This window comes from Rana temporaria, chromosome 3, assembly GCF_905171775.1.
Source record: "Rana temporaria chromosome 3, aRanTem1.1, whole genome shotgun sequence".
In the NCBI taxonomy this organism is placed as follows: domain Eukaryota; kingdom Metazoa; phylum Chordata; class Amphibia; order Anura; family Ranidae; genus Rana; species Rana temporaria.
The window spans coordinates 340937626-340951204 of record NC_053491.1 but is presented as its reverse complement, the minus strand read 5'-3'; the positions used below and the strand labels follow the sequence as shown (position 1 = coordinate 340951204).

The 13579-nt window shown below is 43.2% G+C and overlaps 1 protein-coding gene across 5 annotated transcripts in view; it reads right to left on the bottom strand.

Moving 5' to 3' along the window:
- The window catches only part of FAM114A2 (family with sequence similarity 114 member A2), an 80133-nt gene that overhangs the window by 30346 nt on the left and 36208 nt on the right, over positions 1-13579 (bottom strand). For all 5 annotated transcript variants that reach the window (XM_040345104.1, XM_040345100.1, XM_040345103.1 and 2 more), the window contains 2 exons: positions 11375-11533; positions 5401-5521 (listed from right to left, as the gene is read on the bottom strand). In XM_040345104.1, coding sequence (XP_040201038.1) covers positions 5401-5521; positions 11375-11533 — 280 coding nt within the window. The remainder of the gene's footprint in view (positions 1-5400; positions 5522-11374; positions 11534-13579) is intronic.

Genomic DNA, 13579 nt, shown 5'->3' with positions numbered 1-13579 from the left:
ATACTGGCGTAAGATTGTTTTCAGTGCAAGCCAATGGAGCTAAGTATCTTTAGCCAAAGCAGAAGGCACAGTCAGTCACTGTATCCTAAATGAGTATGGGGGTTATTTACAAAAACAAATCCACTTTGCACTACAAGTGCAAACTACAAGCGCAAAGTGCACTTGAAATTGCACTGAAAGTGCACTTGGAAGTGCAGTCGCTGTAAATCTGAGGGGTAGATCTGAAATGAGGGAAAGCTCTGCTGATTTTATCATCCAATCATGTGCAAGCTAAAATGCTGTTTTTTATTTTCCTTGCATTTCCCCCTCGGATCTACAGCGACTGCACTTCCAAGTGCAATTTCAAGTGCACGTTGCACTTGTAGTTTGGACTTGTAGTACAAAGTGGATTTGCCTTTAGTAAATAACCCCCTATGTGGCAGTGGGGTTTACTTACTAAAGCTGGAGAGTGCAAATTCAGGCTCACTTCTGCACAGAAACCAATCAGTTTCCTGTTTTTTTTTGCCAAAGTATAATTGCACAAGCTGAGGTTAGAAGCTGTTTGGCTGCTATGCAGAAGTGAGCCTGCATTTGCACTCTCCAGCTTTAGTAAATAAACACTAAAGTGGTGATATTGCTCATCACAACTGAAAAGTTTCCAGCTGTTATTCCTTAAGAAAATGTAACAAAAAATCCCATTCTTAAATACTGAAGAGCTACACTTTCTCTGCTTGTCTTTACTCCAAATCAACCCCTCATAGTGGCCATGGACAAGCTTATTTTTCAGAAAATTCAAGTGAATTATCAGTGATTAAAAGAAAGTGACTTAAAATAGAACTATAGGCAAAACTTTTTCATTTTGGAGTAGGGGAGGGTTATAACCCCTGTCATTTTGTTTTTCGCATCTGTGTCCCATTGCAGAGCTTTCCCTTCACTTCCTGTCCCATAGCCAAACAGGAAGTAAGAGGAAATCCCTAGAAATTAAGGGAATTCCATGGAGACCCCCAGGTCACCAGAACTAGTGTACCCATTGCAAGATTTCCCCTCTATTACTTTTCTGGGGACAACCCAAAATTTGAGATTTTCTTTTACTTTGAATAATAATGGTAAACAGAACAAACAGAGAGGGTGAATCTCCCTAATGGTGGCAGAAACTGCAATAAAAACTGACAGGTCCCTCTCCATCCATATCAATCAGCAGCAGGCAAACAAGCAGTAAGTACAGCAATATATTTGTGTAGTCTTTATGATTAAATATGTGCTCACATTTCTGTTGGGAAATGTCTGGCATCGGCCATCGGATCAATGCTGGACTCACTGCGGTGTTTCCCGGCCAAGAGGACATGGTACCACCCACGCCCAGGCATCCATCCAGCGGCGCATCAGTCTCTGCCAACTGATGTCAGTTCCGGCTGCTGATGTCAGTTCTGATATCGCCGCCATTTGCGTTCCACACTAGTTCCGACGGCTTCTCCTCAGTCCATTCTACATCAGGGGGGGGGGGAGACCCGAAATATCGAGGCATTCCAGTCCGGAGATTGCCGGGGGTGGGCGTTTTGAATCGAGATTGCGATTAAATTACGATTAATCATGCAGCTCTACCTGGTTGTATTGTGAATCTGAGATTCTAACCCTTATAAACATACCGTACTTCATAGAGTAGTCACTACAGTGCTTTGTGAGGATTTCACTGTGAAAAAGGTCATGAAACCCAGAAAAAAATAAAAACTTTGTGATCAAATGGGTTTACACTGATTATAGAACAAGTTCAGCTACTAAAGAAAAATTATTTTGGCCAGGAAATTTCACTGATGTGAAAATAGCAGTGAAGTAATTGTATATAGCTTGTTAGTAATAAACAGTGCAAGAGATGAAATGGCAATGTACAAAGCCAGTCCACGTTGGGAACCACAATAGCAGAATGTTCCATAATGCTCAGACAAGGGGCAGTTGAGTCCAGTGGTGCAGCTTCCAGCTTTGATCTATTATTAAAGCAAAACTCCAGCCAAAAACAGAAGAAGGACAAAATAACAGAGGCACCCCCATCAAATCATTCCCCGCATCTATTACCTTTTGTACCATCACCCCCTCCCTTTAGAATGTAAGCTCTACGAGCAAAGCCCTCCTGACCCTTCTGTATTGAACTGTACTGTAATTGTGCTATCCCCCCTCTACATTGTAAAGAGCTGTGTAAACTGTTGGCGCTATATAAATCGTGTATAACAACAATAATGATTTGCTGCAAAATCCACCTTTAATCAGATTTCCACCGCAGTCCTTTTTTATGTCATTACAAGTCCTGAGTCTGATGGACAGCAGCACTCCTTGCTGCTTTATTCTTTAAACACGGGCACTCCAACAAGTATATACATAGGATCCTACTGGCTTATATACATTGCTCCTGTATTGTACCTGTGTGATGAATACCCTGTAATGTCTAAATTGGAAATTTAGATAAATTGGAAATAAAGCCACCTCCCCTCCAGCAATGTTACGCTCATGAGCTCCCTCTATGACACCAACAGCTTTGCCCAGTCTTCTGAGTATGGTATTTTCAGCCATCTTTTCATACCCCTTGAAACCCCTTGACATTTTCCACATTTTGTCAAGTTACCACTAAAAAAATAAATGTATTTTATTGGGATTTTATGTGATAGACCAACGCAAAGTGGCACATAATTGTAAAGTGGAAGGAAAATGATAAATGTTTTTCAACATTTTTTACAAATAAACATCTAAATAGTGTGGCGTGCATTTGTATTCAGTCCCCTTTACTCTAATACCCCTAACTAAAATCTAGTGGAACCAATTGCCGTCAGAAGTCACCTAATTAGAAAATAGAGTCCACTTGTGTGTAATTGAATCTCAGTATAAATACAGCTATTCTGTGAAGCCCTCAGAGATTTGTAAGAGAACCTTAGTGTACAAACAGCATCACTAAGACCAAGGAACACACCAGACAGGTCAGGGATGAAGTTGTGGAGAAACATATAAAAAAAAGAAATATTCCAAGCTTTGAACATCTCATGGAGCACTGTTCAATCCATCATCCGAATATTTTAAGCGTACTGCAAATCTACCAAGACATGGCCATCCACCAAAACGGACAGGTCAGGCAAGGAGAGCATTAATCAGAGAAGCAGCCAAGAGGCCCATGGTAACTCTGGAGGAGCCCCTGGACAAAACGGCGTAGGGAGGAGCGGCGTGCTGACGTCACCACAATTACAGCGCAAGGTCCTGAAAGGAACGAGCTGTGTAAGCCGGCCAGCTATACATACAATTTCACACGCAAATATATCTTCACACTGTAAGTGTAATTTTTACTATTTTAATAAAACGTTCAAACTGGATTACACTATGATGGCTTTTTCTTCCCCCATCTAGTTATGAGCATATGTGACCTTATAAGAGAGGCTGAGGACAGAAGTATTGCTGGAGTGGAGATATCTGATGCGGTTATACAGAGACCCAGGCTGGGGTATAGGCCATCTGCAAACAGAGATCTCTAGTTGGGATCTTTACTTCTGGTAAGCAGCAGTTGATTTGAAGGTGGATGATTTATTTCCCATCACACAGCTCTGTTCCTGGGTGTCCTGTGGTGTGATGTCACTAATTAAACCTTAGGAGGACTTTTCAGCATAAACTTACTGGCTTTCTTTTTGTTTTATGTTTTTTTGTTAAACACTTAGTTTGTTCACAATATCAACCTTTTAATTATCCATTGGGATTTATTGGATATTATTGTACATTTGTGCAGCAACTGCTGACGCAACCTAGGAGAAAGATGCATTTTTGATTCATATTGGATATTGAATTTTTTCTGTCATGCATTTGTGTTGTTAATGATTGTACTCTAGTACCAAGCTCATTAGGACATACTCACGGTTATTGCGCAGCTTATTATTTCTTATAACTCTGGAGGAGCTACAGAGAATCTGTCCACAGGACAACTATTAGTCATGCACTCCACAAATCTGGCCTTTATGGAAGAGTGGCAAGAAGAAAACCTTTGTTGAAAGAAAGCCATAAGAAGTCCAGTTTGTAGTTTGTGAGAAGCCATGTGGGAGACACAGCAAACATGCGGAAGAAGGTGCTCTGGCCAGATGAGACCAAAATTTTACTTTTTGGCCTAAAAGCAAAACGCTATGTGTGGGGAAAAACTAATACTGCACATTACCCTGAAAACACCATCCCTACTGTGAAACACGGTGGTGGCAGCATCATGTTGTGGGGATGCTTTTCTTCAGCACGATGGAGACAAATGCAGGGCAATCTTAGAAGAAAACCTGTTAGAGTCTGCAAAAGACTTGAGACTGGGGCAGAGGTTCACCTTCCAGCAGGACAATGACCCTAAACATACAGCCAGAGCTACAATGGAATGGTTTAGATCAAAGTATATTTATGTGTTAGAATAGTCCAGTCAAAGTCCAGACCTAAATTGAGAATCTGTAGCAACACTTGAAAATTGCTGTTCACAGACGCTCCCCATCCAATCTGACAGAGCTTGAGCTATTTGGCAAAGAAGACTGGCCAAACATTTAACTCTCTAGATGTGCAAAGCTGATAGAGACATCCCCAAAAAGACTGAAATCTGTAATTGCAGCAAAAGGTTGTTCTGAGTTGAATACAAATGCACTTTTCAGATATTTATTTGTAAAAAAAAAAAAATGTAAAACCATTTATCATTTCCCTTTCACTTCACAATTATGTGCCACTTTGTTTTTGTCTATCACTTAAAATCCCAATAAAATACATTTATGTTTTTAATTGTAACATGACAGAATGTGGAAAATTTCAAGGGGTATGAATCCTTTTTCAAGGCACTGTTCTTGTGTATGGGAGGGGATTAATTCTGGAACTAAGGCATGCTGAGATTTCACAGAAAGCTGCATATGTCTCTTGTGCATTAAAAAGCCTGTCTGATAACATTTTTTGGGAGCACGTAAAGTTTCATGCCCCATACACACGACCGAGTTTCTCGGCAGAATTCAGCCAGAAACTCGATCGGAGCCGTATTCTGCCGAGAAACCCGGTTTTGTGTACACTTTTGGCCGAGGAAACCGACGAGGATCTCGTCGGGCCAAATAGAGAACATGTTTTATATTTCCTCGTTAGTCAATGAGGAAACTTGGCTCGCCGAGATCCTCGGCGGCTTCACAAGGAACTCGACGAGCAAAACGATGTGTTTTGCCCGTCGAGTTTCTCGGACGTGTGTACGGGCCCTCACTCTAACTGATTTAACCAGTCTCAGCAACAAAGAATCCTAAACATTATTTTAACATATTCATAAGCTAACCCACATTAGATCTGGTCTGTGAATTTTGCCTTCAATGATGCTCATAAAAGCTGATTTTTTTATATTTACAGAAAATACATTGTTTGAATTCAAGGAACAAAAGATGCGCAATTCAGAAACATTACCCTTCTCCACATCATCTTCATCATCAAATTCTTCCAATGAGAAAACTTCCTTTAAGGATTCTAACTCCAGTTTGAGTTTTGTCAGCTCTTCCCCCGACAGAGCACCAAGGATGGACTTTACCTGGGAAAAACAAAGTCTGAATATAAATGCTATATTAACTAATACAGAAAATAAAATAAACTCAAAAGCAACTCTAGACAATCAGTAAAAACCATAAAATTGCTAAGGCCAACTAGGATAGGATGCAGGTAGATGAAAGGAGCCAGCAACTTGTTTAGATTGATTATCTGTATCATCTGTATTACTCTTTTTTACTGCTGCTACATAGATCTACATGCTTCTTTCTAATTTGTTTTTAATTGCACCGATCAGTATGGGGGTGGAGAGTGTGTATAAATTTGTAAGTCCAGTCTGTATTATTTGCTATTTGCTGAAACGTGTAAGCAGTTTTTATTGTCACTATCCTGCAGCTGAATAAAGATTTCATCACGGATGTATGAGTTGCCGGTGTTTTGCCGAAAAAGGTCCCGCGGCGGATTATGCCTCCCCCCGTACTGCGCAGGCGTGGCACTTGCCTCAAAAAATTGCAAAACATGTAGCTCTAGACGGCGCCTGCGCACACTTCTGACATCCAGGCTCATTCCTTACCATCCCCGTGGACATGGAGGATGTTACAAAAAGAGCCAGGGGGCCGAGCAAGCGAAGCGAGGACGTGAGGCTGACTGGCCACTTACAGCGAGGTCCAGCGCAGTACAAGGGGGGTAATCCACCGGGGGGACACTCATCGGCTCCCTTCCTTTATCTGCAGTCTGTTCGGGTGAACGGAGGACACTTGGAGCCAGAGCACCAATTATCCAGATTCCTTGCATTGCTAATCTAGGACCCTGAAATGAGCGCTGCACCTGTGTTCCTTATCAACTGGGATAGAATGTAATTGTTCAAAATCAGCAAGTCTGCAAAGTATAACTTTAACATGACTTCTACATAATGCACCTCATTCAGATTCAGCAGATATGAGGACCACAAAACGTGCAGATCAACCAGCAAATCGTTTTATTGCAATTTACAGGTTCAAAAAAAATGAGCAAATGATACCACATGACTGGATACCACAAGGATTTAATAAACAGGATAGACAGCTGCTCAGGATTGCAGCTTATCAATCGTTAGATGTGGTGGCTGTATTCGTTTTCTTTTTTTGGAGGGCCTTTTTCCCCCCTCACATTTTCCCTGATGATCTAGCCCGCAACCCCCACTCTGGAATTAGTGAGCACAGGGGGCACCTTTGGATAGCAGCATTGTCAGTTTGGGGGAGGAGAGTGTTAGATGTACAATCAGATTTAAATACAGTAACAAATTAAAGCCAAACTCCAACTAACACCAGCAGCATTGTTTTTCTTTTCAATACATTTTTTTGTTTGTTGGAGACCAATCATACAGGATTATCTTTTGACACGGGTGGATTTTTTTTACATGTTTATGGAGCTGAGCTTTAAAGGATAAATTCACATAAAAAAATAAAAAAAGTAATAATAAATGCACATTTTTTTGAAGGTAAAAAATGTGCATTTACAATTTATTTTTTTAGGAGCCTGGAAAGCATTGCACCGGCAATCAGCACATTGTTGATGCCATACAGGTCTCCTGCAGAGTGTCAGTGCGAGTTGTCTGCCCCATGCATCATAAGGCTCAACAGCGTGTGGTAGATCATTGAGAACTACAAGCTGACAGGTGAAAAGGATGTTGGGATTTGTAGTTCATTCATACACTTTAGAACTCAGTGAATAAATGACTTGGCCATGTGGGCAGAGCCCAGCACGGGCATGCTGTTTTCAAAAAGTGACAGCTAGTACAGGGAACTTCTCCATGTACTCTGTCACTGGAAGAGAAGGTAGCAGGGAGTGGCTGCAGCAGTGGGAGCATGTTGAAATTATCCATTATCCATTATTCCTTCTGGGGTCCCCTCCAGTGCTATCCACTCCTTTTCTCCTGGATGTGGCCCCAAGCTGCTTGCTATGGGGGCACACATGGAGCTGCACTCCTGAGCTGAGCTGTGTGTGTCTGCACTCTGCTCTCTCCTCACAGGATTTTACTGACAGTAGCAGTGGAGAAGTCTCAGGTAAGTGTTGGGGGGGGGGGGGGTTTGGAGGAACAGGAGGTGGGGCATTGTTTTGCCTTAACCACTTCAGCCCCGGAAAGGTTTTACCCCCTTCATGACCAGGCCATCTTCTGCGATATGGCACTTGCGTTATTTTAACTGAAAAACGTGCAGTCATTCGACGCTGTACCCAAATAAAATTGATGTCTTTTTAGAGCTTTCTTTTAGTGGTATTTGATCACCTCTTCGGTTTTTATTTTTTGCGCAATAAACAAAAAAAGACCGACAATTTTGAAAAAAAAACAAACAATATTTTTTACTTTCTGCTATAAATCATATCCAATGAAAAAATCCCAATACGCGTAATGCACTGTCACTGTAAAAATTACACTGGCAGGGAAGGGGTTAACATTAGGGGCAATTAAAGGGTTAAATGTGTCTCTAGGGAGTGCTTGCTAACTGTGGGGGATGCTTTGACTAGGGGGAAGACAGAGATCTGTGTTTCTGCTTAGCAGAAACACAAGATGTCCATTTTTACCTCTAGCAGAACAGCGATCTGCCTTGTTTACATAGGCAGACTGCCATTCTGCCTCTTCTCAAAACAATCGGTGAGTCCCGACGGACATCACGCCAGCCGGGCCCGCTAATTGGCTCCCGCTGTGTCCAATCACAGCAGGAGCATATCACCAGCGGCGTGCGGATGTGCCCCAGATCCTGCGCATGCAATCACTTATTTTGCACAGGATTTCGCACAGGATGGCCACCCTACCGCAGTACATCTGCGTGGGGTGGTCCAGAAGTGTTAATGCAGGGAATACAATAAAGCAGTTGTAAACCGCTGGATGATTTTTTTTTGGGATCTGGGAAAACCTGCAACCAATTTGCATACAGTTGTATTCAAAATTATTCAACCCCCACTGAAATTGATTGTTTTGGCCAGTTTGACATTGATTTTGATCATTCAGTCATCCTGCTTACAATTAAATCAAAGAGGCACGTGTAGGTCAGACAAATATAACATAACATTTATAATGAAATAACCACAAATGTATTTTCTGTGCTCACATCATTATCAGTTTTATTCAACCCCCAAGTGACATTCAATCTTAGTACTTAGTACAACATCCTTTTACAGTTATAACAGCTTTTAAACGTGAAGCATAGCTTGACACAAGTGTCTTGCAGCGATCTACGGGTATCTTCGCCCATTCGTCATGGGCAAAAGCCTCCAGTTCAGTCACATTCTCAGGCCCCGTACTCACGACCAAACATGTCTGCTGAAACTGGTCCGCAGACCAGTTTCAGCAGACATGTTTGGCCGTGTGTTGGCCCGAGCGGACCATTTTGGGACGGATCGGACAGGTTTCCAGCGGACAACTGTTTCCCGGACTTGTTTTAAAACAGTCCGCTGGAAACCTGTCCGCCCGGACATGTACGGTCGTCTGTACAGACCTACCGTACATGTCCTGCCGCCCGCATCCCTCGCATGCGTCGAATGACTTCGACGCATGCGTGGAAGCATTTTTAAGGCGGCCCGCCCACGTCGCCGCGTCATTGTCGCGGCGACACCGCGTCATCGACGCGGCGACACCGCGGACACGCCCCGCGTAATGTTTACGCGCGGGCTTCTGTTCGATGGTGTGTATAGCCATCGAACAGAAGTCCCCGGGCAGTCCCCGGCCAGACATGTCCGATGGAAACGGTCTGCAGACCGTTTTCATCGGACATGTCCTGCCGTGAGTACAAGGCCTCAGGCTTGCGCACTGCAACTGCTTTCTTTAAGTCCCACCAGAGGTTCTCAATCGGATTTAAGTCTGGTGACTGCGATGGCCACTCCAAAATGTTCCAGCCTTTAATCTGCAACCATGCTCTAGTGGACTTGGAGGTATGCTTGGGATCATTGTCCTGTTGAAAGGTCCAACGTCTCCCAAGCCTCAGGTTTGTGATGGACTGCATCACATTGTCATCCAATATCTCCTGGTACTGAAGAGAATTCATGGTACCTTGCACACGCTGAAGCTTCCCTGTATCTGCAGAAGCAAAACAGCCCCAAAGCATGATTGACCCCCCGCCATGCTTCACAGTAGGCAAGGTGTTCTTTTCATCATAGGCCTTGTTCTTCCTCCTCCAAACATAGCGTTGATCCATGGGCCCAAACAGTTTCATCAGTCCACAGAACACAATCCCAAAACTTGTGTGGTTTGTCCACATGACTTTTGGCATACTGCAGTCGACTCTTCTTATTCTTTGGAGACAGCAAGGGGGTGCGCCTGGGAGTTCTGGCATGGAGGCCTTCATTACGCAGTGTGCGCCGTATTGTCTGAGCAGAAACTTCAGTACCCACATCTGACAAATCTTTTCTCAGTTCCTCAGCAGTCACACGGGGACTTTTCTCCACTCTACGCTTCAGGTAGCGCACAGCAGTCAAAGTCAGCATCTTCTTTCTGCCACGACCAGGTAGCGTTTCAACAGTGCCCTTTGCCTTGAATTTGCGAATGATGCTTCCTATGGTGTCTTTTGGTATGTTTAACATCTTTGCAATCTTCTTATAGCCATTGCCCTTCCTGTGAAGAGTAATCACCTCTTCTCTTGTCTTCCTGGACCATTCTCTTGACTTCACCATGTTTGTAACCACACCAGTAAATGTCTAGAAGGAGCTGAGTATCACAGTCATTTTAAAGCTGCCTAATTAATGCTTATTAGGCTTTATTGCTGCTCCCTGACATCCGCAGGTGTTTTCAATACCTGACTGAATACACTTCAATGAACCTCTGTTCTTCAGAGTGGTAGTCTTTAAAGGGTTGAATAATTGTGTAAATGAAGAATTCACAAAAGAAACATTTACTACTGTATTACAAAACCAATTGATGTCATTTTAGTTGCATATGGTTCTTTAAGAAGTCCTTGTAGGATTTCATTCTGAATACAATTACAAATGTACACTAAATTCCCTAAAACCCTTTACAGCATTGGGGGGTTGAATAATTTTGAACACAACTGTATATGTGAACCCAGCCTTAAATCCACTCCTCGCCCCCTTACATGTAGGGGGGCGTAGGAGGAGTGGGACTTCCTGTCCCACTTCCTCCTTCCGCCTTTAATCGCCTTTCTGCAGCCCCTCCCTGTAGGCGATCGCCTGGGACATGTGACAGCTGTCAGCTGTCATGGCTGTCCAATTGGATGGCGCAGGGCCGCTCGCGCATGCGCAGTGGGTGCCCGGCCGTGAAGCCGTGAAGCCGAAAGCTGTCACGGCCGGGTGCCCACACTTGGAATGAAGATGCCGGCCGTAGAGGGGGCGAGAGGAGCGGAGCCCCGGCCGGCGCGTCGCTGGAACGTGGAGCAGGTGAGTGTATGTTTATTTAAAGCCAGCAGCTACACTTTATGTAGCTGCTGACTTTTAATAAACATAACAAATGACTGGAACACCCCTTTAAGTGGGAGAATCTGCTTTTACTGTCTTTAATTACAAGATCATTCTCAGAGCTGTGGTAAGAAAAATTACACACCCTGTATCTGTTAGCTTTGCATAACTGTGTACAAGTATCTCACCAAATATGCAATTTATTACAAGCTTTATAACAGACTGCAAAGTACTGAAGCTCAATTTCTGTGCATGCTTCTGGGGCAAATGAGCCAAGCAGAGGAGTCCTAGAATAAGGATCCCGTTAAAACACTGTTAGTGCTGCAATGAAAATTATTTTGAATATATTGCGTAGTTTTGTAGAAATATGTCTGGCTGTAAAAAAGAAAGTCATTACAAAAAGGCAGATCTAAAAAATATATAAAGCATATTACATCTTAAAATAATTGCTTTTAGAAATGTAATTGCTCATACTGACTGCAGAGACTGAAATAGCAACTTAGGGTATATATACCTTCCCCTCACTTTCCTTGGACAACAGTTCCAAAGCCTCAAGGTGGGACAGGCCCTGGAAATCATCAAACAACAGGCCGTAGTGCGCTCGTCGCTCTGTCTCTGTCGTAACGTCACTGCTGACACGCTGCTCCTCTTTCTCCTTTGCTTCCCTTAAAATCTAAAAGGGTATCAGAACAGATAACATAGGGTGATAATTCATGGAAGAAGAATTGGAAAAATACTTATTTAATCACTAAAAGACTGGACTGTGTCATCCCCATCATGCCCAGGCCATTTTTCAGATTTTAGCACTGTCAAACTTTGAATGACAATTAGTCATGAAACACTGTACCCAAATCAAGGTTATATTTTTTGACACAGATAGAGCTTTCCTATGGTGGCATTTAATCGCCACTGTTTTTTTTATTGGGAAATAGACTGAACATTTAAAAAAAAAATAATAATAATTTTCTTAGTTTCTTTTAGAAAAATAATGTAAAAAGTAATCTTTCTTCATACATTTAGGCCACAATATATACTGCTACATTTCTTTGGTAAAAATAACCCAAGTCAAAGTATATTATTAGTCTGTGTGAAAGTTATAGAGTCTATAAACCATGTTATGTATATTTGAAAATTGATTACTACCTATCTCTATTCTTCAGGCCCCAACATGCCAGGACACAAGTACTCCCCAAATGCCCCTTTTTTGGAAAGTAGGCAATCCAAGTTATTTGGTAAGAGGAATGGTGAATATTGCTGCACAGACAACAGCTCCCAATCTGATATCCGTGTGGTTAAGCGTCCCCGAACTCACATTGTCTGCGTTTGGGCTTTGCACTTACACAGATGTCAGCTGTGTCCATGCAGCTACTGTGTCCCAAAAGACATGAATAGAACTGCCTGCATGAGGATGCATGAACACATGTGCATCCCCATGCAGGTAAACATGGCCCTCGCATAGAATACGCATGGATGTGCCTAGAGTGACACTGGGACTGGTGTGGTGAAGTCCAGGGACACTGACTGGCTGCACTGGTGTGGCAAGTGTGTAAAGGCACATTTACACTTGTGACTGGGGGAGGTAAAGCCCCACAGCTGAGCTGCATTTTTATTGCCCATCAACCGCTCCCCCTTTAGCTAGGAAGGTGGCGGCTGGGTGTGTACACATACCACAGCAAGAACCATCCCCCCTGTAGTATTTAGCAGGCACTACCATTTGTGGAGCACAACCCTTTCAAGTGAATGGGGCTGTGCTGTAACTGCCCTGCACCTGCAGCAGTCTAGCATTTAGGGGGGAAAAAGGCAATACAATGCCTTTGTGCCTCCTTTTAAATGCTGGAAAGAGATTCAAACATGGATCACTCTTCATAGAGCACAGCACGTGTGAACGAGCTCTTGATTTTTTTTTTTCAATTGTATGTTTTACAATTTTAATCATTTACATTGGGAAAAAAAAAAAATTGTACTGCTCTGGCTAATGATGCTGCAATGGCATACTGTGTCACTGATCACTAAACAGAGCAGTACAATGTCAACATAATGACATTGTATTGCTCTTGTGACACTGACAGATCGATTCTTTCTTTTTTCAGTGTATAAGTACAGTGCCAAGAGATTTCAGACTGCGGGGGTGCAGCCTGTGTTTATATGTGCAATTGGTCAGGGCTGGGGCCCTGTACCCCGTTCACAGATTGTGCTGCTACACGGATGGGAAGTGCTTAAAGCGGGAGTTCACCCATAAAACAATTTTTCCCCTTAGATGGATGCTCGTTTTGTCTAGGGAAATCGGCTAGTTGTTTTAAAATATGAGCTGTTCCTTCTTGATTGACAGTCTTCCGAGAGGCTTCCGACGGTCGCATCCATCGCGTCACTAGTAGCCGAAAGAAGCCGAACGTCGTTGCGGCTCTATACTGCGCCTGCGCACCGACGTTCGGCTTCTTTCGGAAAATCGAGACGCGATGGATGCAACCGTTGGAAGCCTCTCGGAAGACTGTCAATCAAAATAGGAACGCCCAGTCCCGCAGACCATAACCGGAAGCGGCGGAGAAGATGCATCTCGTAAACGGTAAGTACAGCTCATATTTTAACCACTTAAGCCCCGGACCAATATGCTGCCTAAAGACCCAAGGTGCTTTTACAGTTCGGGACTGCGTCGCTTTAACAGACAATTGCGCGGTCGTGCGACGTGGCTCCCAAACAAAATTGGCGTCCTTTTTTCCCC